Consider the following 24,127-nt stretch of genomic DNA (forward strand, 5'->3'; position numbering starts at 1 on the left):
TTACAGGCCTGGGCCAGGGGCATATGAGGCCAAGAGTCGGAATGAAGCAAAGGCCTTGAGGGCTTTCCCATGCCTTTCTTCATCTCTTCCAGGTTAGAGCTAAATTCTCGCAGGGAGAGTCTGGAGGGGTGTGAAGGTCGAGGCCAGGGATTAAAGAATTCATCCAGGGCCGCCCTAGCGAATATGTCAGGCTCAGGGACCCAGCGGAATGCCAGCCCGCACCCCCGCCCCCCTCCTCCTTCCAGCGCGAGCGGGCGGCGCGCTCCGGAGGGAGAGCTGGGGCTGGAGGTTCCTACCCCCTCGGCGGCCCGCATCTGCCCCCGCGCGCCCGCCCTGAGCCCGCCCCGACTGGGCAGGCGGGGGCGCCCCCACTTCTCTCCCCCCGGGCGGGGGAGCCGGGGGGCAGCGCCAGAGCCCGGGGGGAGCGCAGCCCCGCCGACCGGCCGGCCAGGGCAGGGGGCAGCTAGGACGGCCCCGGGTAAGCGGCGGGAGGAGGGGAAGCGGTCAGGGGTGGAGCGGGGCCGGGGCAGGGGCTGGGGGAGTCGGGCCGGGGTCGGGGGAGGAGGAGACGGCCGGGGCGAAGGGAGTCCGGGACTAGGAGGGGGCCGGCGGGCTGGCGGGGAAGCGGTGCGGGGCCGCCACGTGAGAGCTGGAGCTGGGGGTGGGGGTGCCTGCAAGGTGCTGGAGGCGGAGAGCGAGCTGGGCTTCTACATCCCCCCCAAACTCCTACCAATCAGGTCATGGGGAGCGCAGCATCCTCTGTCGCCCCCTAACCCACCCCCAGGCGAACGTGGTTGGAACAAACAGCTGGCAGACTTGTGACCCGGCCCTCTGGATCCGCGAAGCCCCCGCTGTCAGTCTTGGGCAGCGACCCAGCTGTCCAGGCGCAGGGAAGGGGACGGAACTAGGCTTTGCCCCCTCTGTGTGTCTCTGGTCTCTTGGCTCTCTTGCCGGGCGGTCTCTTGCCGGGCGCTGTCTGCAGACTCACTGCAGAGAGCAGGCCTTGGGGAGAAAGCGCTCAGGGGCCTGGGCCCTGCTTCTTGGGACAGCCCCCTCCCTTCCGCACCCAGCCAAGGGTGTTGGATTAATATACTCTTAGATCCAGGACCTCTGCCTGGAAAGAAGGAAGGGGCACCGATCGCTTCTGAGTTGGGGACAGGGCCACACTTGGGCCTGGTGAGTTCCAGGAGGCTGGCCCCAGCCTAGGGGCCTCGTGCGCCCCTTCCCTAGCTCCTGGGCAGTGCCCCTCTTGCATTTCCCTGCCACTCCCCAGAAAGGGCTGGTTTCTGGGCAGGGAGTGTGGTGTCCGGGACAGTCTGCAGGTAGGATGCATCCTGGAAACCTCTGAGCTGCCACACCCAGAGAGAGGCCAGGACTCCTCTTGGCGTTCCTTGCCCTCTCTTACTCCCCTAGGACTCCCCACTCCCCACCTGCCTGTGCTGGTTATGTAATTAACCCAGCTGAGTCTCTCTGCCATGCTGGTGGTGTCCAGGGATGCCTAAGGGGCTTCGGACCTGGAGGGACATATAGGAAGGAGCGATAGGTACTTCCCCCTAGTTGGGAGCCCATGTAAGTGTATAAACACCTGTTGGAGAAGGGACACTGCATGGGGCAGGAAGGAGTTTAGGGTCCTAATCTTAGTTAACAACTGACTGGCTATGAGGTCTTCACTTCCCTAAGTCACTGGGTTTGTTTTGGAGTGTGTTTGTTTTTTAAATCTTCAATAAAATGAGAAGAATCTCTCACACACACACTGCATGCATGTGAGCTCATGCAACAGTAGATAGCAAGCCCTCCTGGGATTGCTAGGAGGTGCCATTGCTAAATTTGTGGGGAACTTAGATGAATGAAGGACCCCTGCCCATAGCAGTGATCACTGTTTATTGAACACCTATGCTGGCCTAGGCCCTGGGCTTTACATGCACACATCATAACACTCTGTTAAGTTTCTTGCCCAAGGTCACACTTCAGGTGAATGGCAGAGCTAGGAATCAAGCCCTAGTTGTTCTCACTCCACATCCTGACCTTTATTTACTATGCTGTGTGCGCACATACCCTGTGGAGTGAGTCCTCTGAACCAGGACAACCTGGGGGACATTCAGCTACGGATTGTGCATGTGTGGAAAGGACATGCATCCGCAGAAAAGTACGCACCCATGAGGAAAAGCATGGCCTTGCCAGAATCCAGCGAATCCACCTGCCCTGGACGCAGTTAGCAAGTGCTGATGTCACCCTCCTGGGAATCCAGACAGGAGGTCTCAGGCATGTAACAGCCTCTTTGGTCACTATCACCAACAAAAGAAGAAAGGTTCCTTTTCCTGGCTAAGAGATTTACGTGGATTTTCTCAGAAATAGGGGCTGTTTACCTCACTGTACCTATGTGCAGAAGCATGGCTCCAGCTGAGAAGGTGATTTGCCCACTGACATGCAGCAAGGACACACCAGAGCTGAGAGTTATACCCAGGCCCTAAAGTCACTGAAACTGGGCAGGCAAGGAGCTAATGAATTCATATCAAGGCCAACCCCCAGCAGCCCTTTTCTGGGCACCTAATATGTGCCAGGCCCTCTGGGCTCTAGGGGATGCCAGAAAATGAGACCCAGACCTTGGCCTGTATGCATTCATCGATTAGAAACACTGAACTTGGCCGGGCGCGGTGGCTCGTGTCTGTAATCCCAGCACTTTGGGAGGCCGAGGTAGGTAGATCACCTGAGGTCAGGAGATCGAGGCCAACATGGAGAAACCCCATCTCTACTAAAAATACCAAAATTATCCGGGCGTGGTGGCAGATGCCTGTAATCCCAGCTACTTGGGAGGCTGAGGCAGGAAAATGGCTTGAACCCGGGAGGTGAAGGCTGCCGTGAGCCGAGATCATGCCACTGTACTCCAGCCTGGGTGACAGAGTGAGACTCTGTCTGGAACAAAAAAAAAAAAAAAAAAAAGAATCACTGAACTTGAAAGTTGGAAGAAGTACTGCGACATCATAGAAAGGAGTAGCTGCCCTTCGGGTTGTGATTGGACACACTTCTTACTGCTTCTAAGCTTGTCTCTAAAGTGGGAATAACAGTACCTATCCCTCAGAGATGTCGTACTGACCAAGGATACCCATATGGGCATGCCAGCAGAGTAAGTGCTCAGCAGTGTTGCACCCCAGAGGCAACGTGGTCATCTAGTGCAGAATTCTCAACTAGGAGCATTTGGAAATGGGGGGAGGGGGAGTTTTTGGTCATCGTGGTGTCTGGAGGCTGCTGCTGGCAGCTCCCTCTTGGGAGCCATGGAAGGCAAATGTCCTGCGATGTGTGGGCAGTCCTGCACAATCGAGTTCTCTCCCCACAAAACGTCAGGAGTGCCGGCACTGAGACACACCTGCCCAGTCCCAGCCACTCAGGAGGACACAGACTCAGAGGTGTTGCCGTCTTATCCCAGGCTCTGTGGGGAAGCTGGGATCAAACCAAGTCCAGTGCCCTTCCCACTCTGCTCTGCAGCCTGTTTTGGTTGGAGTTGGACCTGGAGAAAAGTCAGGTCATCAGTCAAGAAAGATTGGGTCCTACTACTGGAATGCAGGGAAAAATGGAGGAGGGATGGAGAGGTTATGGATAGGTGGCCACCGGGGTTTTGGGAAAGGGAAGGCATTCCAAGTGGCGGTAACAGCTTGAGCAAAGTCCCAAACGTGGAAAAGTGCAGGACATGTCCAGGGATAAGCTGGTGCACTAAGCCCACCTCTTGTCCCCACAGTCCAGGTGGAGGCCGCAGAGGGCCCAGGGCAAGCAGAGGCAGCAATGGTTGGTCCTGACGGTGGCTGAGCCCCCAGCCCCTGGAATATGCAGCCCGGGGGAGCCCCAGACAGCGGCAAGGACGAGGTGGCGGAGTGGGGCGGGAGGCATGGTCTCCACCTACCGGGTGGCCGTGCTGGGGGCGCGAGGTGTGGGCAAGAGTGCCATCGTGCGCCAGTTCTTGTACAACGAGTTCAGCGAGGTCTGCGTGCCCACCACCGCCCGCCGCCTCTACCTGCCTGCTGTCGTGATGAACGGCCACGTGCACGACCTCCAGATCCTCGACTTTCCGCCCATCAGCGCCTTCCCTGTCAATACGCTCCAGGTAGGAGGACCCTGGGGGGCATGGGTTAGTGGGGAAATGGATGGGTAGGGGAGAGCCTGGATTCCAACCTGCTGTAGCTCGGGCCCTATTGCCAGGGCCGCGTCACTGAGTTTGGGAGCTCCACACTGCACCTTGGGCCACCGTGCTTAGAGTCGTTCCAGGAATTCATTCACTGGTGTACTAGTTTATTCAACAAATATTTGATGACTGTTTAATGTGTGCCAGGCCCTGCAGTGGGCACTGGTGCAGAATGGTGAGCAAACAATTGATGGAATTTGCTTTCAAGAAACTCATAGTCTGGTGAGAAAAGGCTAACAGGCAACTATTACATGGTGTGACAAGTGCTATGATTGGAGGAGCAGGGAGCTGGAGCAGCCCTTAAGGGGGCATCCAGGTCATCCAGATGTGTTGGGGTGGAGTTGGGGGGTCACAGAGGGTGATGTCTCAACTAAGTAGGTTTTAGGCAGGTAAGAGGCAGTAGAGAAAAGGGCAGGGAACACTAGGCTGCAGTGAGTATTCGGGGTTGTGCCTACCATAGCCTCACTCCACGTCCCCTGGAGAAGGGACAGCAGCAGAATACAGAATAGACAGGGCCCTGGGAAAGGTGTGTTCTCAGAGACTCTGGAGACCCCAGTCAGCTCTCTTGCCCAAGGCCCTCTTCTTTTAAGTGATGCTCTGCCCCTGACCTCAGACCTGCCTGCTGGGTACCCTCCCTGCCAGGTTTGGATTTAAATGCCCCCAGGGTCCTCACTTATTGTGTTCCTTCCCCACTGCCTGCTGGAACCAGGTCCTCTTGCCCTCTCTCAACCTCTGACTCGAGAGGGAGTGGAGAGAAAAAGGAAGCTGAGCTCTAAGACATGTTTGCTCACTGAAGGAAGCCTCTGACCAGAGTGTACAGAGCTTTTCCGGGAAGGACAGGCACAGTGGTGGAGACCCAGAAGGCAAGAGACAAGGCTTGTCCAGGTGTAACGGAGCAAATAAAGCAGTCTCTCAGGCTGCGACCCTGGGCTGGGAGCCGGCGGGCAGCTCGGCACTCAGCACTCTCAGCAACACCAGGCAGGAGGGCCCTGGCGTAATCTGCCGGAGACACCCGTTCACCCATCCCAGGCGCCTGGGGTCAGCAGCAAGATGGAAGCCTGATCCCGCCTCTGCCCTGGAAGCAGTGAGGCTGAGCCTATCAGGGCAAACGGTCTGGGCACAGGGCCTTCTAGTTCTCTTCTAAAGGAGACTTTAACAATCACCTGATTGGACATTCAAATCTTGCTCCAAGCCTAGACACTGACTTTTGTTTATTTCATCTTGCCCCCTTTACCCTGATTCCTGCCCCACTCTCTATAACCATTCTTATCGAATTTTTCTTTCTTTTTTAAAATATATTTATTTATTTATTTTTGAGATGGAGTCTCCCGCTGTCGCCCAGGCTGGAGTGCAGTGACATGATCTCGGCTCACTGCAATCTTTGCCTCCTGGGTTCAAGCGATTCTCCTGCATCAGCCTCCTAAGTAGCTGGATTACAGGCACCTGCCACCACACCCAGCTAATTTTTGTATTTTTAGTAGAGATGGGGTTTCACCATGTTGGCCAGGCTGGTCTCGAACTCCTGACCTCAAGTGATCCGCCTGCCTAGGCCTCCCAAAGTGCTGGGATTATAGGCATGAGCCGCCGTGCCTGGCCTCTTATCAGATTTTTATCCATACTTTCAGTGTTTCTTTACCCAAGTAAGAAAATGCATTCTTCCCTGCTTCTTACATAAAGAACAAAATGGAGGCCGGGCGCGGTGGCTCACGCCTGTAATCCCAGCACTTTGGGAGGCCGAGGCGGGGGGATCATGAGGTCAGGAGATCAAGACCATCCTGGCTAACACGGTGAAACCCCATCTCTGCTAAAAATACAAAAAATTAGCCGGGTGTGGTGGCAGGCGCCTGTAATCCCAGCTACTCGGGAGGTTGAGGCAGGAGAATGGCGTGAACCCAGGAGATGGAGCTTGCAGTGAGCCAGATTGCGCCACTGCACTCCAGCCTGGGCGACAGAGCGAGACTCCATCTCAAAAAACAAAACAAAACAAAACAAAAACAAGAACCATACTGTTCTGTACCTTGATTTTATTTTTAAAATTTTTTGTATAGATGGATCTTGCTGTGTTACCTAAGCCGGTCTCGAACTCCTGGCCTCAAGCAATCCTGCTTTGGCCTCCCAAAGTGCTGGGATTACAAATGTGAGCCACTATGCTTGGCGCTGTACCTCAATTTTTTTTAACTTGCTATTATAACCTGGAGATTTTTCCAGGCTGTTATCTAGAGGACTTCCTTGTTCTTTCCTCATGGCCACACCCTGCTCCATTGAAGAGCTGTACCATGGAGTCCTTTCTTGTTGGACAAGTGGGTGATATCCAGTCTTGTGCTGTTTCAAACAGTGCCACAATGAATAGCCTTGTAGATAAGTCATTTTGAACGTAAGTAGGTATATCTGTGGGATTAATTCCCAGAAATGGCATTGCTGGAAATGGCGTTGCTGGATCACAATGCCTGGAAATGGTATGGTGAATACAGAGCCAGGTGAGGTGACTCAAGCCTATAATCCCAGCACTTTGGGAGGCTGAGGCGGGCAGATCACTTGAGCTCAGGAGTTCAAGACCAGCCTGGGCAACATGGCAAAACCCCATCTCTACCAAAAATACAAAAAATTAGTCGGGCATGGTGGTCCATGCCTGTGGTCCCAGCTGCTTGGGAGGCTGAGGTGGGAGAATCGCCTGAGCCTGGGAGGTTGAGGCTGCAGAGAGCTGAGATAGTGCCACTGCACTCCAACTTGGGCGACAGAGTGAGGCCCTGTCTCAAAAAAAAAAAAAAAAAAAAAAAAAGAAGTGTGACTGTAACTGGAGTTTTGAGGGGAGGTTATTTCCAGATTGCCCTCTATAGCAGTGGTGTATGCTGTGCTCCTGTGAGCAATGTATATGAGAGCCCGTTTTCCTGCAGTCTTGCCATCAGAGTATATTGTCAGACTTTTGACAGTATATTTGACAATCTGAGAGATGAGATGTGATATTCTCCTTGTAGTCTCCATTTGCATCTCTGATCATGAGTGAAATTGAGCATCTTTTCATAGGTTTAAGGGCCTTTGTGTTTCTTTTTTCAAGAACTATTGATGTCCTTTGCCCATTTTTCTATTGGGTTGTTGGCTTTTTTCTTCTTGACTGACTCTGAGTTTTGGACTCTAGAATATCCAAGATTTCACTCAAGGAGCCCAGTAAGGGACTTTCGGCAGAGCAATGCTGTGAAAAAGGGATCCTCGAGGTGCCAAAGATTAGGTATAAAACCTAAGACTCCTGATGGCCACCATCTGAAAATAAAGTAATACATTCTTCTCCAATGCCGGATGAGATAGAGCCCAGGAGAGTAGTGTTTCCTGGATGTGAGCCTCAGTGTCTGCTGCAGCCCCTTCAATCAGAGAAGGAAGCTGAGATTATCAGGTGCTTGCAAACCACCAAAGGAATTATCAGCAAATGCATGGTTGAGACGCAGGTGACTGAGCCTCTCTCAGACTACATGTCCCTGAAACTGGACTCCCTTTCCATTGCTCCTTCTCTGTTTTGACACAGCCCCAAGATGACCTTTTACAGTTTGGAAACCTGCTTCCTCCCTTCAATCAAGGCGGAAGGGACAAGCTAACCAATCAGGGGCCTTCCTCCTCTCTCTTTTAGGAACCCCCAGAGAGGAGTGGGTGGGAGGAAGCCAGGAGGTCCCCTCAAGGAGGCAACATGTTGGGGGAGAGGTGGGCCTGTCACCCTCAAAAGCTGGCAGCTGCTCCCTCTCCCCAGCAGAGAGATTGAAGAGACTGGGAGCCTCTCATCCCTCCCACTTCTCATTGATCTCCACTCGTCTTGGGAGATCAGAGGAGCATCTGTATGCACAGGTTCCAGGCTCCTGGAGATCACTGTGTCTAGCAGAATGCAGTCTTCCCTGGCCTAAGAAACCAGTTCAGTTTCCTATGGTTTTAGGTTTGTCCTCAGCATCCTCCTGCTGCACCAAAAATTTAAACCTCAGCGCAAAGAAAAGATGCCACATCATCTCCCTGGGGAAATCCACTGCAGCATCTTCTAAGCCTTTGAGTTGGGAAGTGCTGTTCTGAAGTTGGACTTAACTCTGCACTACTGCCACCAAAGTCATTTCCTTTTGATCCTTCTTGGAAGTGGAGAACTGTAGTCCTCCTTTGTGCCTGGCCCCTGCCCCACTTGACTCAGATGCTGGGACAGGAGACATACCTCCACCTTCTTCTAGTCTTTTGCCTGAGCTTTGGTGGGAGAAGACTGGTTTCCTTTGTCCTTGGGGGCCTCTGTCCCCCAACTTTAGGGACCCACTTCTTTCCACACACTGGCTGCCTGAAACCACTCTTGCAGTTGTAACTACTGGCACGTTGACTAATGAATCTCTTAAGGAAACTTCTCTTTAGTGTACTTGGCCTTTCTAGGAGTCTCTTCATCTTGAGCTGTACCCCGCAATCCCTTGAGAAGCTGCACAAACATTCAGGAAGTTCATCTCCCTGGAGCTTCCCTGGGGCCCTGCTCTACATCAGCCCATTATGCATCCAGTCCGAATCTTTTTCTGTTTCTCAAGCCTGAGGGCAGAGATGAGCATACAGAAGGGACACATCAGGTAGCAGTCTAAGGGCAGTGGCAGAGGCAGGAGTTGCATTGATCCCAGATGGGGCTACGGAGAGCTCACCAGCCCAGGTAGTGGCATTAAGGAGCACCTGCTTTGACACTCAGAGAGGAAGAGGGAGTACATAAAAATGAGGACAGCCTGGCTGTGGCCCTCTCAGGAGCTCACAGCAGAAGTGGGGAACTGGAGATGGAACAGCTCTAATGAAAGTGTAATCGAAGGATTGTTAGAACACAGGAGATGAAGGGAGTAGTCCCCTGCTTGCAGGAAGGATGGGAAATCAGGAAGCTTCTTGGAGGCAGTGGCACTTCAGCTGAGCCTTGGAAGATAGAATTTTAACAGGTCCGACACCCAGCTCAGAGCTGGACTCTTAAGAGGTACTTAATAAATGTACTTGTTGAAAAAAGGCCTCGATGGATGGATGAGGGGACAAAATGGAGCAGGGCAGAACTAAGTTCCAGATGTGCACAAAGGTCAAACAATGTGACCTGCTCCATCCTGGCTTGGGAATGGGGAGGCTACAGCTCCTCCATTCTCCCTGGGCCTGGTCTCCTGGGGATGAGCAGGTATGGAAGGCTTCAGGTGCAGTGGCAGGTGAGAGCACTGCCCCTCTGATGGGAGATGTCTGGGGGATAGGGGAGCCCTCATGGCTGCTCTGACCTTGGTACTGGCTGGGGATATTGCAGGAGTGGGCAGACGCCTGCTGCAGGGGACTCCGGAGCGTCCACGCCTACATCCTGGTCTACGACATCTGCTGCTTTGACAGCTTTGAGTACGTCAAGACCATCCGCCAGCAGATCCTGGAGACGAGGTGAGAGGCTGGAACACAGTCCATTGCCACTTCTGTGGATGACCCAGTGCTAGCCAGTCCCTGTGAAAAGGGGACAGTATAGGGACAGAGCCAGAGGTATATGTGTTCTAAGATTCCCACACATACACTCAAACATGCATACATTGTGCTGTCCCCATTTCTGTTAACTCATGTTGGGACCCTGGCTGTGGGGGTGGCTAGAGTAGTGCAGTAGTTAAGAACTGGGACTTCTGGAACAAGACTTCCAGGGCCACTCAGCTGCATGACTTGAAGCCAGTAAACATTTAAGCCTATGTCCTCATCTGTAAAATGGGGATAACAGTAGAACCCATCTTTTAGATCAGTTGTGCTGATCAGAGACTATAACACCTCCAGGGCTTAGGGCTGCGCCGGGAGCAGAACATACGGTGGTGGTAGTATTGGCCAGGCACAGCCTGCCCTGCTGGGAGTACAGCGGTTGTGAGACTGACAGAGTTCTGAGCTTCCTGCCTCGCCCCGCAGGGTGATCGGCACCTCAGAGACGCCCATCATCATCGTGGGCAACAAGCGGGACCTGCAGCGTGGACGCGTGATCCCGCGCTGGAACGTGTCGCACCTGGTGCGCAAGACGTGGAAGTGCGGCTACGTGGAATGCTCGGCCAAGTACAACTGGCACATCCTGCTGCTCTTTAGCGAGCTGCTCAAGAGCGTCGGCTGCGCCCGGTGCAAGCACGTGCACGCTGCCCTGCGCTTCCAGGGCGCGCTGCGCCGAAACCGCTGCGCCATCATGTGACACCTGCGCGCCCCGCGGGCTGCACCGGCACTGGCCGGGCGGAGGGTGGGGCTGTACTGCGGGGCTGGGGCGGGGAGCGGGCGGGAAATGGAACTGTGACGGTCCCGGCCTGAAGCCCCTGCAGCCACGCATCTCCCGGTGAGAAGCAAAGCGCGAGAGGGAGCCCCCAGTAACTGCTAAGCCCTGCCCCTTGCCCCCGTGGCTTCCTGGGACAGCCGTCTTCAGTGCTGTATTTAGTGCAGTGCCCGGCCCGACCCGCGGGGGTGCCACAGCCTTTTGGGATGGGGGTGAGCGTGCAATGGAGGGTGGGGGTGGCGAGGTGCCGCCTTGGCCGGGCCCCCACCTGTCTTTTCCAGAATGTGTCTATCTTTGCCGGGTGTCTTCCTTTCCCATGTCCGCCCACCCAAGCGTCTGTTGGTCCTTACCTGTCTCACCCACCCTCCAGTCCCCCCTAGCTCCGCTCACAGGGCTCTCATTTCGTCCATCCCCTTGTCGCAGATCCTGGCAGCTTCTTTGTGAGGCCAGGCCTTCTGACTGTCAGCACCACCGGCACAGGGCAGAGATGCGGGTGGCCCAAAGACCACCATCAAGGGGTCCGGGGGCTGAGGTCCCAGATCAGTGAGGGGAGAAGGTTGAGCTCTCCGGCTTCCAGGGAGACCTCCCCGCCCAGCAGCCCCCAGAGACACAACAACCTACCTTCCAGCCTTAACTCGATGGTCCGTCCCTGCCAGGTGCCCCTCACTCTTCCTGACCCCAAAGCCAGATCACCCCCTGGGTTAAAACGTTTTTTTTTTTTTTTTTTTTTTGGACAGAGTGTGGAAAGGGAATCCCCCAAAGGATAGTTTCTTTTCCATGATGCCAGGTTCCAGTCTTCTATTACCTCCTGCATACTGCAATCTGGTCTGTCAGACTGGGGAATGTTAGGTTCTGGGGTCTGGTCGTGGGCAGGATGGTGCCCAGAAGGGGGTCAGGTTGTCCCAGTGAAGATTCTGTTGCCCCGTCTCAACCCCATCTGACTACCCCAGACTCTGCCTGCCTCAGATCTCAGACTATCCTGATTAATCTGGGGAAGAACAGAGCCAGGGAAAGAATGGTGGGGACCCCTGTGCTTGGGGGAGACACACCTGCATCTTCCCCCCGCCGGCCCCAGATGGAGGCCCTCAGGATCTGACACCCTCTTGTCCCAACACCAGTCAGCCCTATGCCCTAACTCACTCCGCCCCATTTTCTCCGGCTGCCTGGCCGGGTTTCTACCTCTCGTCACCGGAGCTGATCACTGTCAGTTTTGTACCGATTTAGAAATAACAATAATAGTGAAGATTCTAGGAATGGCATAAGGGATTGATGCGGGAATTGGAGGGAGGGAGAAGTGGTGCCCTGTCCCCTGCCCCCTGACCAAAGAAAGCTGTCCTTGAGGCTGAGCCCTCAGCCCTGGCCTGGTGGGAGGACAGCAGGGTCCCTTGTTATAAGACGGGCAGAGAGGACAACTCCACTTTGGCCAACTTAGCCAAGGCTGCAGCATATAGACTAGGAAATCAGGTAGCCCAGAGTGGTGATGGAGCGGAGTCTGGGGGAAGGGTCGTGGGTGGGGAATTTATCACCAACATCCATTGTAGGGGGAATCCATGATTCTGCTTCCCCGGCTGATTCCCACTCTGTCCACCAAGTGGGGGTAGCACAGCCCCACAGCAACCGCCTTGACCTTGGGCAGTCTAGTGTTCCTGCGTTCTAGTCCCTGCTGTGCTGCAGGACTTCGGGCAAGTGACCTGCCCTCTGTGAGCCTCCCTCTGACACAGAGGAGGTGGCTCCCCTTCCCCACACCTTAGAGTGGCTGGGAGGGTAACAAAGAGGGCCTGCCCCTTAGTCTCCTGCACCCCTGTCTCCTGGTTCACCAGAGGGAGGGGATGAGGGATGGCAGCATCTCACATGCCCCATCACCCCCAACTCTGAGGCACCTGAGGTGGGGGGAGGGGGCCCAGGCCTCTGGCTGCTCCCCTGTGGGAGCCATTGGAATGTATCCTCTGACAGGCCCCCTCCCGCCTCCACTTCAACCCAGGTCTTGGATTTCAGGTCCCTCCACCCCCATTCTGAGTCTCTGTCCTTCCCCTCCCACCCCCTCCCAGGGTTTCCCACCACAGGGTCTGGAAGTGTGTGTGACGCCCATTGAGCTGTTATCCGAAGTCAGATTAAAAATCAGGGAGTGTTTTCCCTCGTTTCTGTACCAAGGTGTTGGCTCCGTTCCTCATGGTAGGAGGGGAGGGATCCCCACAGGGCTTGCCTGCTGAGCTCCGTGTGGAAGGAGGGTGAAGGTGGTGAGGTGGCCCCCAGTCCCAAAGCCCAGGTCAACAGGGAGACCACTGGTGAAGAGTTTGGGACGTATCACCTTTCCACCTAACCCCAAACCCTCCAACTAATTCAAACCATTCAGAAGGGAAGCAGAACTTCTCCCCTGCCTGTCTGGAAAATTTCCATAATGGGACTGAATCCCAGCTTCTCCGTCTGCGTCTCGTCCTTCCCACTCAAGGCTGAGACTTTGCAGCCTCTCAGTCATAACTTCTTGGATGTAGATGTGTTAGGAACACTTTCAGCCACCCGTCTTGTCCCTGAGTGATCTCAGGACCCAAACTCCAGAGCAAAGCTTTGAAGTCTTGGGCAAGGGTGCCTTCCAGGAGCGTGTGTGTTGAGGGCAGGATGTCTCTGTCCGTGGTGCTGACCCACCAGCCACTTCCAGGAAAGATGGGGCTGCCTGTAAAGATTGGCTGAGCCTCAAAAGAGGAAGCCTCTCTCACCACCAACTCCTTCCTCCTAGTCCCCATCTCCTGCAGTGGGATAACATCTGAAGCTATACCTCCCCGCACCACCACAGTCCTAGAGGGGCTCAAGAAGCTAGGGGGAAGGGGGAGGTGGGCTCAGTTGTTCACATCTTTAATCCCAGTGCTTTGGGAAGCCAAGGCAGGAAGATCGCTTGAGGTCAGCCTGGACAACATACTAAGGCCCCATCTCTAAAAAATAAAATAAAATAAAATTAGCCAGGTGTCATGGCACCTACCTGTAGTCCCAACTACTTGGGAAACTGAGGTGAGAGGATCACTTGAAGCCTGGGAGTTCGAGGCTGCAGTGAACCATGATAGTGCCACTGCACTCCAGCCTGGGTGACAGAGCAAGACTCTGTTTCTAAACTTTAAAAAAAAGAAGCTGGGGCTCAAGGTAGAATCACATGCGTTTAATAACTTAGGGGAGTTATGGAAACAGGTGGGCATGGCCAGGGGCCAGAGGCCAGGAGTGTGGGGAGATGTTCTGAGGGAGAGTCATGAGATATAGGATGGTCTCACTGCCCTGGCCTACCTCTGGAGTTGGAGTGAGAGCAGTGGGTTGCCCCTTTGCTCAGATGAGCAGATGGAGTCTATATTTGTCTTCTGACCCACTCCTGCCCAAGGCCCTGTGTGGAGATGAGGGAACGTCCCTTCTGTTCCCACAGCTGTGAATCCAGTGTATACATGGCCATTCTTTTTGCTTCCCTCCTCCCCGACACGTTCATGTGCCTCAGACCCAGGACTCCTCCTCAGGTGGAAGTGGAGCTTGATCAAGCCAGTGAGGTCGCAGGTCCTCTGGAGTCTGGGGCCTGCTCTCCAATGGAGCGGCTGGCTCTTTCTCCTTTCCTTCCTCCTCCTCCTCACCTACTGAAGCTCCGTCCACCCGGGATGCCTCCCCTCCCTTGCTGCCCAGCACAGCTCTCAACAGTCTGTCCCTGCGGGGCGGCCTGGCTGGACCCAGGCAGACATAGGCCAGTGGCTTGGGGATTCGTGAAGGCTGCTTCTCAGGCCTGTGGTCTCTTCGGGGCCGGATCCTGGGTCTCAGCTTCAGCTTGTAGATGGACGGGACCTTCTTGGGCTTCCGGAGAGTTCTCCTGCCCTCACTTAGACATGCCTTGACTTTGTCAGAGTTGGGGTCCAAGGGCAAAGGTGTGGGGGCCTCTGGGCTGGCAGACGCAGTAGGGGCCGAGCAGTCCTGCCCTCCCTGAGGTGGGACCTTCCTCATGTGGGTGCCCTTGGCACTCAGGCTTGCCTTTGTGCTGGGCCCACTCTGTATGGCTCCCAACTTCCCTTTGAGGCTTCCCGGTCCTGGGGTAACAGCTGGCTTAGGGGAGCCAGTCGGGGCTGCCTTCCAGGCTTCCAGGTCCACTTTAAGGAGGGGTGGGGGGCCCTGAGCCAGTTCTTGGATGACTTTGTCATAAGGACCCCCAGGCTCAGGCCACCGCCCACCCAGGCTGGGGACATAGACCCCACTGCGAGGGATGACCCCAGACCTTGTGCCCTGCAGACAGGCACTCCCGACTTCTAGCAGCTTCATGTTGCCCAAAATCTCCTCTTCAAGGCTACAGTAGATGGCTTGCTCCTTGTTCCTGCCCAGGGGCAGAGGTGTGTACTGCCCCTCCTGCTCCTGTGGGCCCAGGTCCCGGGACACTTTGGCCTCTGCCATGAGCTGGATGTCCAACTGCTGGCCCTCCTGCCTCACTTTCACAGAGCAGTCCCCATGCGTGGACCCAGCCAGGTCCGCAGTGACGGCCCTTAGTGGAATGGGGTCTCTCCCAAGTTCTGTCCCGGGACTTCTACTTGTAGCACCAGGAAAGCTCCTTCCTGGTGTCGGGGGGTGAGGAGAGGGCAGCCGGATGGGGATCTTGGTTAGGTCTTGGACAGGGGTTGGAGAACAGACAGACTCTGGCTCCCTGAACTGGAAGAACGCACCCTTGGCCTTATCCTGGAGTGGCAGCCTGAGGCCCAGTTGCTCGGCTGGGCTACAGGAACGAGGCAGGGGAGATAGTCCTCTTGCTGATATCCCTTTGGTGGTGGCCTCAATGTCTCGGAGTCTTTGTGGGGTGGGGTTCCGGGCATCAGTTCCCTGGCTGTCTGTTTTTTCATGAACCCAAGATGTGGGAATCCTTCCCCTGGGGAGTCCAGGGGGGTATCTATCCTCCCTCTTTCCTGACAAGGTGCACTGTGGGTCTCGGCCCTTTTGGGAAGACGAGGACTGGGGGCTGGGTGGGCTGTCCCCAGCTGTCGGCTGCCTCCAAGATGGGGTGAGAGACCTCTCCTGGCACCTGAAAGGGAGAATCACAAGGCTGCAAAGGGAGACTCCTCAGGCCGGCAGGGTCATCTAGTGTGGTCCCTGGCTCGGGGAAGTGACGGTCTTTCCCCAGTGACAACACCCAGGGGGCTCGACTTCACGCTGAATGAAACCTATGCTCCCTCTCCTCCCTGACTGCCTTGAAATCCTCCTTATGACAGTCACTGCCTAAGTCTATGTGCCCTTGTTCCCTGTGTAGCAGATAGAAGGAAGCCTGATCCTGGCCTGAGGTGACTTCAGATCCTTCGAGGGATGGCCCCAGATCAGTTGCAGGGCAGTGGAGAGACAGAGGGGAGTGCATGGGTTGTCTTAGTCTGTGCTCTACCGTGAAATGGTAGGAAACCTTGAGTAAGTCTGTTCCATTTCTGAGCCTCATCTGGGAAATGGGAAGGCATATGAAGTAACCACATTATCCCAAAGGTACTGGGTGTGCTTCTGGTTCCAAACACCTGTGGTCTCGGGATAGAGTCACTGCTGGGGATCTGCTCCTCTTATCTTGGAGTGTGGTGGCCTCTGAGAATGTGCACTCCAAAGGAAAAAGAGCCCCTTCCCTATCTCTTCCCCATACCTCAGGAATGGTGCCATGTCTCTGGACGCCCCCATCCCTGCTCCCCGTTCCCTGCGGGGTCTGGAGGAGGATGGGGTGGGGGACCTCAGCCTTCGGCCTGAAGAGGCATATGTCTTCCAGTCCACGGGGGGTGGCGGGCTCTGTGAGCGGCTGATGGTCATCGTAGGCTGGGTCTGTAAGGGTCCATCCTGTACCCTTACTTCATGCTGCACTGGTGGGGCCGGGGGCTTCAGGAAGTTGCCTGGCTTGTGTGCTACCAACAGTGCCCCGGAGAAAGGAGAGGAGAGAAGAGTTCAATTCCTGCTGATGGGGCCCATTGTTCCTCCCCCAGTGGTCCCATGCCCCACACCCCACACTAAAAACAGTGGGACCTACAGTGGCAACACCAGAGTTTCTTTACAGGAGGGGCTTGGGGACCCAGCTGGGGGATTTGTTTAAAGCTATGTTTGTAGGGCAGGTACACAACTTTCCCTTAGAGCATGTGCTTATTTGGAGTGGCTGGAGGCATTGATGGAGATTTTGGAAGAACTAAAGACCTTCCAAGTCACACTTGGTACCAACACTGTGGATCCCAGAGCCAGACCTAAGCTCTGCCAAAATGCACCCTGGCCAAATGCTGCTTCTGCGTGTGTTGCACACCATCTTGTGGTGACATTTAGTACTGTACTGTGCCCAACTACTGCCTTCCTTCCTCCAGCCTCCCCACATACCTCTTCCCCCTGGAGATCAGACATACCTCCCACCTCTGCCTCCAGCCTCCCAACCCAGAGTTACGCCTTTCCAACCAACCCGGCAGGGAGAGGACCCTCAGGGGACTCACAGAGGGATGTGCAGCGGCAGGGGTCATGTTTGTCCAGATAATGGCCCAGCGTGTCCCAGCCGCCCCCTACACGTACCATCACATTGTTCCGGAGGATCTGAGGGGGCAAGGGTGAGGTTGAGGGCAGGGTGAAGGGCAGCCTCTCTTCCTGGACCAGCTTGCGGGCTTCCGGCACCCACTCGGGGATGCTCTCATCCAGGTACTCATCCACACATAGATGTATGTGTGTGCCGTAAAAAGGCAGCCCAAATCTCCTCCTCCATGACTGGCATCAGATAACACATGCGGTCAAGGGTGGGGGCCAGGCTGCAAGCTGTCCCGCAACTGGACAAGGGATCCCAAAAGCATTGCAGAGGCTGCCCCCAGAGCGCTCCTTTCGCTGTAAACGGTTTTGCATCTACACATGCCTGTGTCCAAAATGGGACCCTAATGCCACTGGCTTTGCCTCTGTGGCCTGTGTGGGAGAGCCCATGGGAGTCCTGATCCCACTTCACCCTCAGGCAAGTTACATGTCTCTTCAAGCTTCAGCTTCCTGTCTTGGAAAGTGGGGCCACAAGTTCTTGCCCCTATCTGCATCACAGGGCTGTTGCCTCAGGTCTAGGGGAGGGCCCAGAAGGCTGGCTCTGCTCCCAGGTGTGGCCTGTGCCCCAGGAAAGGGCTGGGCCATGACCCGAGCTGCTAGCCACTCCCGTGGGTACAGATCGTTTCTGGTGAGGCCAGGTATTGGGGTGGAAGGCACATTTCAGACCTGTGCTGCTACTCACTGCTGAATGTACCCCCAGGCAAGTGGTGGGGGTGGAATTACGGGGTCTGTGTGGCTGGGGCCACGCACTGAAACCAAACTTGGGGTTCTCAAGCTGCTTCCTCTAATCAAGCCTGTGGGTGGAGTGGAATGGAAAAGTGTGAGCACCCTTCTCCATACCCCACTCCGCCTGAGAACACGCTCTAGACTGGGCCATGGTGGCGGAGACGAGGGAGGGTGGTGGCTCTGGCTGCCCTGATGGGAGGAAGAGATAGTCTTGTCACCTTTGCCAGGGATCTCCTGGAATTCTCCCAGGGAGAGAAGGAGAGCTCCAAGGCCTGATGGCTTGGGGTGAATGATGACTTACTGTCATTGCCATTAAGCCTGGGCAAAGTCCCATATTCTGGGGGACTTACTGTCATTGTCCCAAGCCTGGCCAAGAAACCCTATTCTGGGGGTCCCTTGACCCCCAGCCTGGACTTACCCGGATGAAGATGAGGGTGTTGGAGTCACCCACACGGTACTTCCCCTCAGACACTTTGACCATGGAGAACTGCACCGGGCACGTGCAGTGGCTCACAAGGTTCTGCACCTGCGGGCGGGTGGTGAACTCAGCCCTCTCTTTTCTCCACTCTGGGTCAAAATGGGGGGCCTACCTGCCCCCACAGTCACCCCTGAGGTTTCTGCTGAGGTCAGGGCTGCGGGCTGAGAAGCAAGGAGGGAGTGGATAAGGCTGTAAATGACCCAGTGAGAACGAGACCTGGGTGGTCACCCATGGACCTACCTACCATGAGGTCCAGAGCCCTCATGGGTCAGCTGATGGAAGCAGCGGAGTGTCACGGGGGGACTGTGGGATCTGACAGGCTGGGGTCAGTGCCCTGCATCCACCGCATCATAGGCTTTTCATTAAGAAACCTGCCTGAGCTCCATTTTCCCCAGGGGTTAACCACACAGAACTAACTGCTGTGAAGCGACCCTCTGTGCAGACCCTGTTCCAAGCACTTTGTATGTGCTGGTTCGTTTAAATGAAGGTAGGTGCTGTTACTGTCCTCATGCTGCAGATAAGGGAAGCCAGACACAGAGAGGTTAAATAATTTGCCCAAAGTCAGGCAAGCTGCAAAGCAGTGGAACTAAGACTTGAACCAAGGTGTCTCAGAGAGTGCCACCGTCGGTGTTCTTGAAAACTGTCCCAGCACAGGTTAAATGAGAGGGGCATCCAGTGCTGGGCTGGTAAGAATGCTTGAGAAATGACATGGCCATTAATTACCACGGGTGGTTAGGGTTGAGGCTCAGAGTGGAACCGTGCCTTAAGGCCACACAGTGAATTCGTGTCAGGGTGGACAGTGGAGCTCAAGAAGCGGGTGGATTAGAGGGGGCTGGAGTGGGATTGGGGAGAGGAGCACGAAGGACAAAAGGAAGGGGGCCCTGAGGGCATGTGCAGAGCCCCTCACCATCTGGTCCAGGTTCCGGAAGTGGCAGGGCTGGCGCCTGGGGGGCGCTGGCGGCAAGGGGTCGGGCGGAGGCAGGGCCAGTTCCCTCCGCACCTCCTCCTCGATCTCCTCCTCCAGCTGCACGAGGGTGGGCGCCGCAACGCCAAAGCGCCACGCCCGGCGGCCCAGCTCCAGCAAACACAGCACCACGTTCTTCACGTTCTTGCGCTGCACCAAGTCTTCCGTCTCGAACATCAGCACCTCTGGAGTGGAGGCGGGGAGAAAAGGGCAGAAGCAGCGTGAGCCCCCAGAGGACCTGAGCCTCCGGGCAGGGGCGAGCGGGGAGGAAAGCCCTGGGGTCATCCCCGGTCTGGGGCAGCAAGGATCCTGACATGTCACATGGGGAGTGGTTTGGGTCTCAGAATCTTGGGGTCAAGTCAGCCCCCTAGGAGGGGTCTGGGCAGAATTGCTCAGGTGCTGGATACAGACACGCGGCTCATCTCACAGGACAGGCTGCGGGTGGGAAGAGGTGACAGCAAAGGAAAGGCACCTGGAGACTGGCTGTGAGTGTGAGTGAGAGAAGGATAAACTCCACCTTCCCCTCTCCCCACTCAGTTTGCCTGGGTGGGTCCAGGAGCAGGAAGCGGTTTGTTCCACTTTCCACCCACGCCTCTCCCCTCCAATCTCCGCCAGGCATCACAAACTCAGCTCCCACCCAGGCCCAACCAGGCACACTGAGGACATGCTCTGGAGCCAACCACTAAGGCTGGAGTCCTGACTCACTACCAACCGCATGACCTTGAGCTAGACCCTGAGCCTCAGTTTCCTCTTCTGTAAAATGGGGATGTAGTCTGTTTCATGGGGTTGTTGTAAAGATTGGATATGCTAACAGTTGTTAACCATTCACAATGTTCCGCACATGCAAGCATTCCTTAAAGCACTAGCTTCTATTAACCTTCCAATTCTGCTCCTCAGTGCCCAGCCACCAGCCAGTAGCCCAGGCCGCACCCTTTCCCCAGTCTCACCCCTGCCACTTTTGGCCAGGAGGATGGGGCAACATCCAGTCTTATCCCATTCCTGGTTTCAAGGCCAAGGAGATGAAGGATCCTGACATGTCACTCCCTGAACTCTACAAGCCCCAGCATGACGGTGCCCCTCCCTGGCGTCATCCCATCTGTCTCCTCCTGTGTTCTCTCCTCATCCTAGCCCTGTGCCCTCCCCACCAGGCTCCCCCCAGTCATTCACACACTGTGCTTTTTCTGCGCCTTTGCCCCTGTCGTCCCCCCTGCTTAGAATTTCCTTCCTACAAAATTATATTTATTCCTCGAGACTCAGGCCAGCCGGGTGTGGTGGCTCACACCTGTAATCCCAGCACTTTGGGAGGCCAAGGCGGGCGGATCACTTGAGGTCAGGAGTTCGAGACCAGCCTGGCCAACATAGTGAAACCCCATCTCTACTAAAAATGCAAAAATTAGCCAGGCGTGGTGGTAGGCGCCTGTAATCCCAGCTACTCAGGAGACTGAGGCACAAGTAATCGCTTGAACCCGGGAGGTGGGGGTTGCAGTGAGCCAAGATCACGCCACTGTACTCCAGCCTGTGTGACAGAGTGAGATTCAGTCTCAAAAACAAAACAAAACAAACAAAAAAAGACTCAGGCCAAATCTCCTTCCTTTATGAGGCAACCTTTCTCCACCCCATTCCACCTAATCAGGCTGCTGTTTCCTCCCCTGGCTCCCAGCAGTACACCTCTACTTCAGGCCTTTAATTTACATATCTATCCCTTTGCCTCTCTCTTTTTTTTTTTTTTTTTTTTTTTTTTGAGACAGACTCTCCCTCTGTCACCCAGGTTGGAGTGCAGTGGCGCCATCTCAGCTCACTGCAACCTCTGCCTCCTGGGTTCAGGCAATTCTCCTATCTCAGCCTGCCACCATGCCCAGCTAATTTTTATATTTTTAGTAGAGACAGGGTTTTGCCATGTTAGGCCGGCCTGGTCTTGAACTCCTGACCTCAGGTGATCCACCCATCTCAGCTTCCGAAAGTGTTGGGATTACAGGCGTGAGCCACCGCGCCTGGCCTTCTGCCTCTCTTGCTAGACCATGAATTCACTGGGCGCTGGGTCTCTTTCCTCTGTGTCCTTGGCGCCCAGCAAAGTGCTCAGCACAGAACAGGTGCTTGATATATGCTTACTGAAGTAATCATCAGCATTTATCAATCATCAACATATTTATTTATTGAGAATTTACTATGAAGTGGGGAGATTGAGGCATGAAAAAAAGAGGTGGTTCAAGGCAAATCTAGAATGAGGACCCAGGATCCTGCCCCTCAGACCTAGCCTGTGCATTTGAGAAAAGATGAATACCCCCCAAGATAAGCATCTGGGATGGGGAAGGGGGTGCAGCGTGTTACCTTGGATGCCCATCTCCTTTCGACACCACTGGATGAAGTTGGAGACGTTGTCCCTGGCCTGGAAGGTACCTGGCTGGGCGGCCCCATTGCAGGAGACCCCGACCCGGGGCATGGGAATCTTCTGGGCTCGGGCAGGTGCCTCAGCCAGGAAGGCCAGGGCAGCGTCAGTGACAGCGTTGGCATGCCGGCACAGCACCAGGCCCGTCTCCAGCACCTGCAGGAAGTTGGTCGAGTCGATGTCCAGCCCATAGAGGTCGCGAAGCCATTCAGCCAGGTCTTCCTTCATGGCCTCCAGGTACTGCTCGCTGGACTTGAAAGGCCGGATACTGCACACAGGTGGCTCTAGGGTCCCGGGCCTCCTCCTGCCTCCCGCAGGCTGGGACATGGCTGGACCCCAGCAGCGGAGGAGGTGGACACTTCCCCCCTCCCACTGCCACCTCTCTCCTCCCACCGCTGCTGGGTTTCGGCTGGGTTCTCCCTGATTCCGAGGTTCCCCTGTACTCGCTGAGAGCCCCGGACTTCCAACGCTGCTACTTGCCACTGGCTTCAGCCACCAGGCCAGGCCCAGCCCCTGCTCCCCCACATTCCTCAGTCCTTGCCACAGCTTTCCCTGGTGGCCCTGCAGCGACCTTGCTCTCAGGCTGCCCAGTCCACTCAGAGTTCACCCTTCTCAGGCCCGGTGGAGGTGAGGACACTCCTCTCTTCCCCCAGGGCTGGATAGATCAAGCTGGCTGCCTCCTACCCTCTGCTGGCTGCGGCCACAGAGCCTGGGGTGGCTGCCGGCCTCCCCACTCTGCTTTCCTCCCCTCTCCTTGGAGACCGCGGCTGCTACAAACACTCCTTGTTAACCCTTCCCAGCAGGCAAGGACTGCCCTGCAGAACAGAGGGAGAGGGAGGAGAGGCTGGGGCTGGTTTGTCTCACGGGGCTGACCAAGTGGGAACTTTGGGGGAGTGCAGGGAAAGCAGGGGTAGGAGTTGCCATACCCCTTGGTGTTTAGTGAGTACAGGAGAATGGGAATGAAACAGACATAGCAATAGAGCACGACACTCATGAGTTTAGCCTTAAATCCTGTGTGACCATCAAATACTACCTAGCCTCTCTGTGCCTTAGTTTCTCAACCGTAAAATGGGGACAATAATGTTTACCTCTTTGGTGTGTTGTGAGGGATAAAGGAATAATGTATGTGAAAGTGTCAGACCATTGGCCGGGCGCGGTGGCTCAAGCCTGTAATCCCAGCACTTTGGGAGGCCAAGACGGGCGGATCACGAGGTCAGGAGATCGAGACCATCCTGGCTAACACAGTGAAACCCCGTCTCTACTTAAAAAATACAAAAAAACTAGCCGGGCGTGGTGGCGGGCGCCTGTAGTCCCAGCTACTCGGGAGGCTGAGGCAGGAGAATGGTGTGAACCCGGGAGGCAGAGCTTGCAGTGAGGTGAGATCGTGCCACTGCACTCCAGCCTGGGCGACAGAGCGAGACTCCGTCTCAAAAAAAAAAAAAGAAAGAAAAAGAAAGTGTCAGACCATCAGAACTCACAGGCAGGCACAGGTCTGGGTGGGTCCCAGTTCTCCCAGCAGCTCTGTTAGCACCACGATCCCCACTTTCTCTGAAGAACCTGCCCCACTGCCCACACTAACCATGTGATTGTGCTGGAGCAGGCTGTCGGTCATAATATCCTACCCTCATGGCCACAGCAATGCATTCATTCAACCAACATCTTGGTTGATCACGGTGTAAGTGCTGCCTGTAATCCCAGCACTTTGGAAGGCCAAGGCAGGAGGATCACTTCAGGCCAGGAGTTGCAGACCAGCCTGGGCAACATGATGAAACCCTATCTCTACAGAAATAATACAAAAAATTAGCCAAGCATGGTGGCATGCACCTATAATCCCAGCTACTCAGGAGGTTGAGGCTGTACTGAGCCATGACTGCACCACTGCACTCCAGCCTAGGCAGCAGAACAAGACCCTGTCTTAAAAAAGAAAAAAATCTTGAGCACCAACTATGTGCCAGGCACTACTGCAGGCCTGAAGATACAGAAATAAACAAAAAAGACCAGGTCCCTGACCTTATGGGGGCTACTTCCATATTACCGAGTGGTGAATGACAGATAGACAAATAAATCTAAGGCCGGGCACCATGGCTCATGCCTGTAATTTCAACACTTTGGGAGGCTGAGGTGGGGGGATCACTTGAGCCCAGGAGTTCGAGACCAGTCTGGTCAACATGGCGAAACCCCGCCTCTACTAATACAAAAATTAGCCAGGTGTGCTGGCGGGCACCTGTAATCCCAGCTACTCGGGAGTCTGAGGCAGGAGAATCGCTTGAACCTGGGAGGCGGAGGTTGCAGTGAGCCGAGATCGTGCCACTGCACTCCAGCCTGGGCGACATAGAGTCCATCTCATAAATAAATAAATAAATAAATAAATAAATAAATAAATAAATCTATAGTAAGTCAGATGGTGATCCATACCAGGGAGACAAATAAAGGAGTAAAGGAGGCGAGGGTGTGCATGGAATTTTCTCTAAGATGCTTAGAGAAGGCCTCAGGGATAAGGTGATAATTGAGCAGAGACCTGAGAGAAGATCAGAAGCATGCTCTGCAGCTGTCTAGGGGAAGAGTGCTCAGGCAGAGGGACAGCCAGTGCAAACGCTCTGAGACCCCCATCTCCACAAAAACTTTTTTTTTTGAGAAGGAGTCTC

The 24,127-nt window shown here is 55.1% G+C and overlaps 2 protein-coding genes across 2 annotated transcripts; one reads left to right on the plus strand and one right to left on the minus strand.

Annotated features, from left to right (window-relative positions):
• Window positions 1–243: 243 nt before the first annotated feature.
• Window positions 244–12,555, plus strand: RASL10B (RAS like family 10 member B). The gene is made up of 4 exons (XM_003912632.4): window positions 244–478; window positions 3,734–4,096; window positions 9,438–9,562; window positions 10,064–12,555. Exons 2-4 carry the CDS (start codon window positions 3,881–3,883, stop codon window positions 10,332–10,334), a joined length of 612 nt encoding a protein of 203 aa, XP_003912681.1. The 5' UTR covers window positions 244–478; window positions 3,734–3,880; the 3' UTR covers window positions 10,335–12,555.
• A 985-nt stretch (window positions 12,556–13,540) lies between these two features.
• On the minus strand, window positions 13,541–22,689 carry GAS2L2 (growth arrest specific 2 like 2). The gene is made up of 6 exons (XM_003912631.5): window positions 21,425–22,689; window positions 19,040–19,281; window positions 18,073–18,180; window positions 16,847–16,943; window positions 16,027–16,279; window positions 13,541–15,432 (listed from the first exon to the last, which is right to left on the minus strand). Exons 1-6 carry the CDS (start codon window positions 21,807–21,809, stop codon window positions 13,878–13,880), a joined length of 2,640 nt encoding a protein of 879 aa, XP_003912680.2. The 5' UTR covers window positions 21,810–22,689; the 3' UTR covers window positions 13,541–13,877.
• Between the last annotated feature and the right edge of the window lie 1,438 nt (window positions 22,690–24,127).

The sequence above is a fragment of the Papio anubis genome, chromosome 17, assembly GCF_008728515.1.
Source record: "Papio anubis isolate 15944 chromosome 17, Panubis1.0, whole genome shotgun sequence".
Lineage (NCBI taxonomy): Eukaryota > Metazoa > Chordata > Mammalia > Primates > Cercopithecidae > Papio > Papio anubis.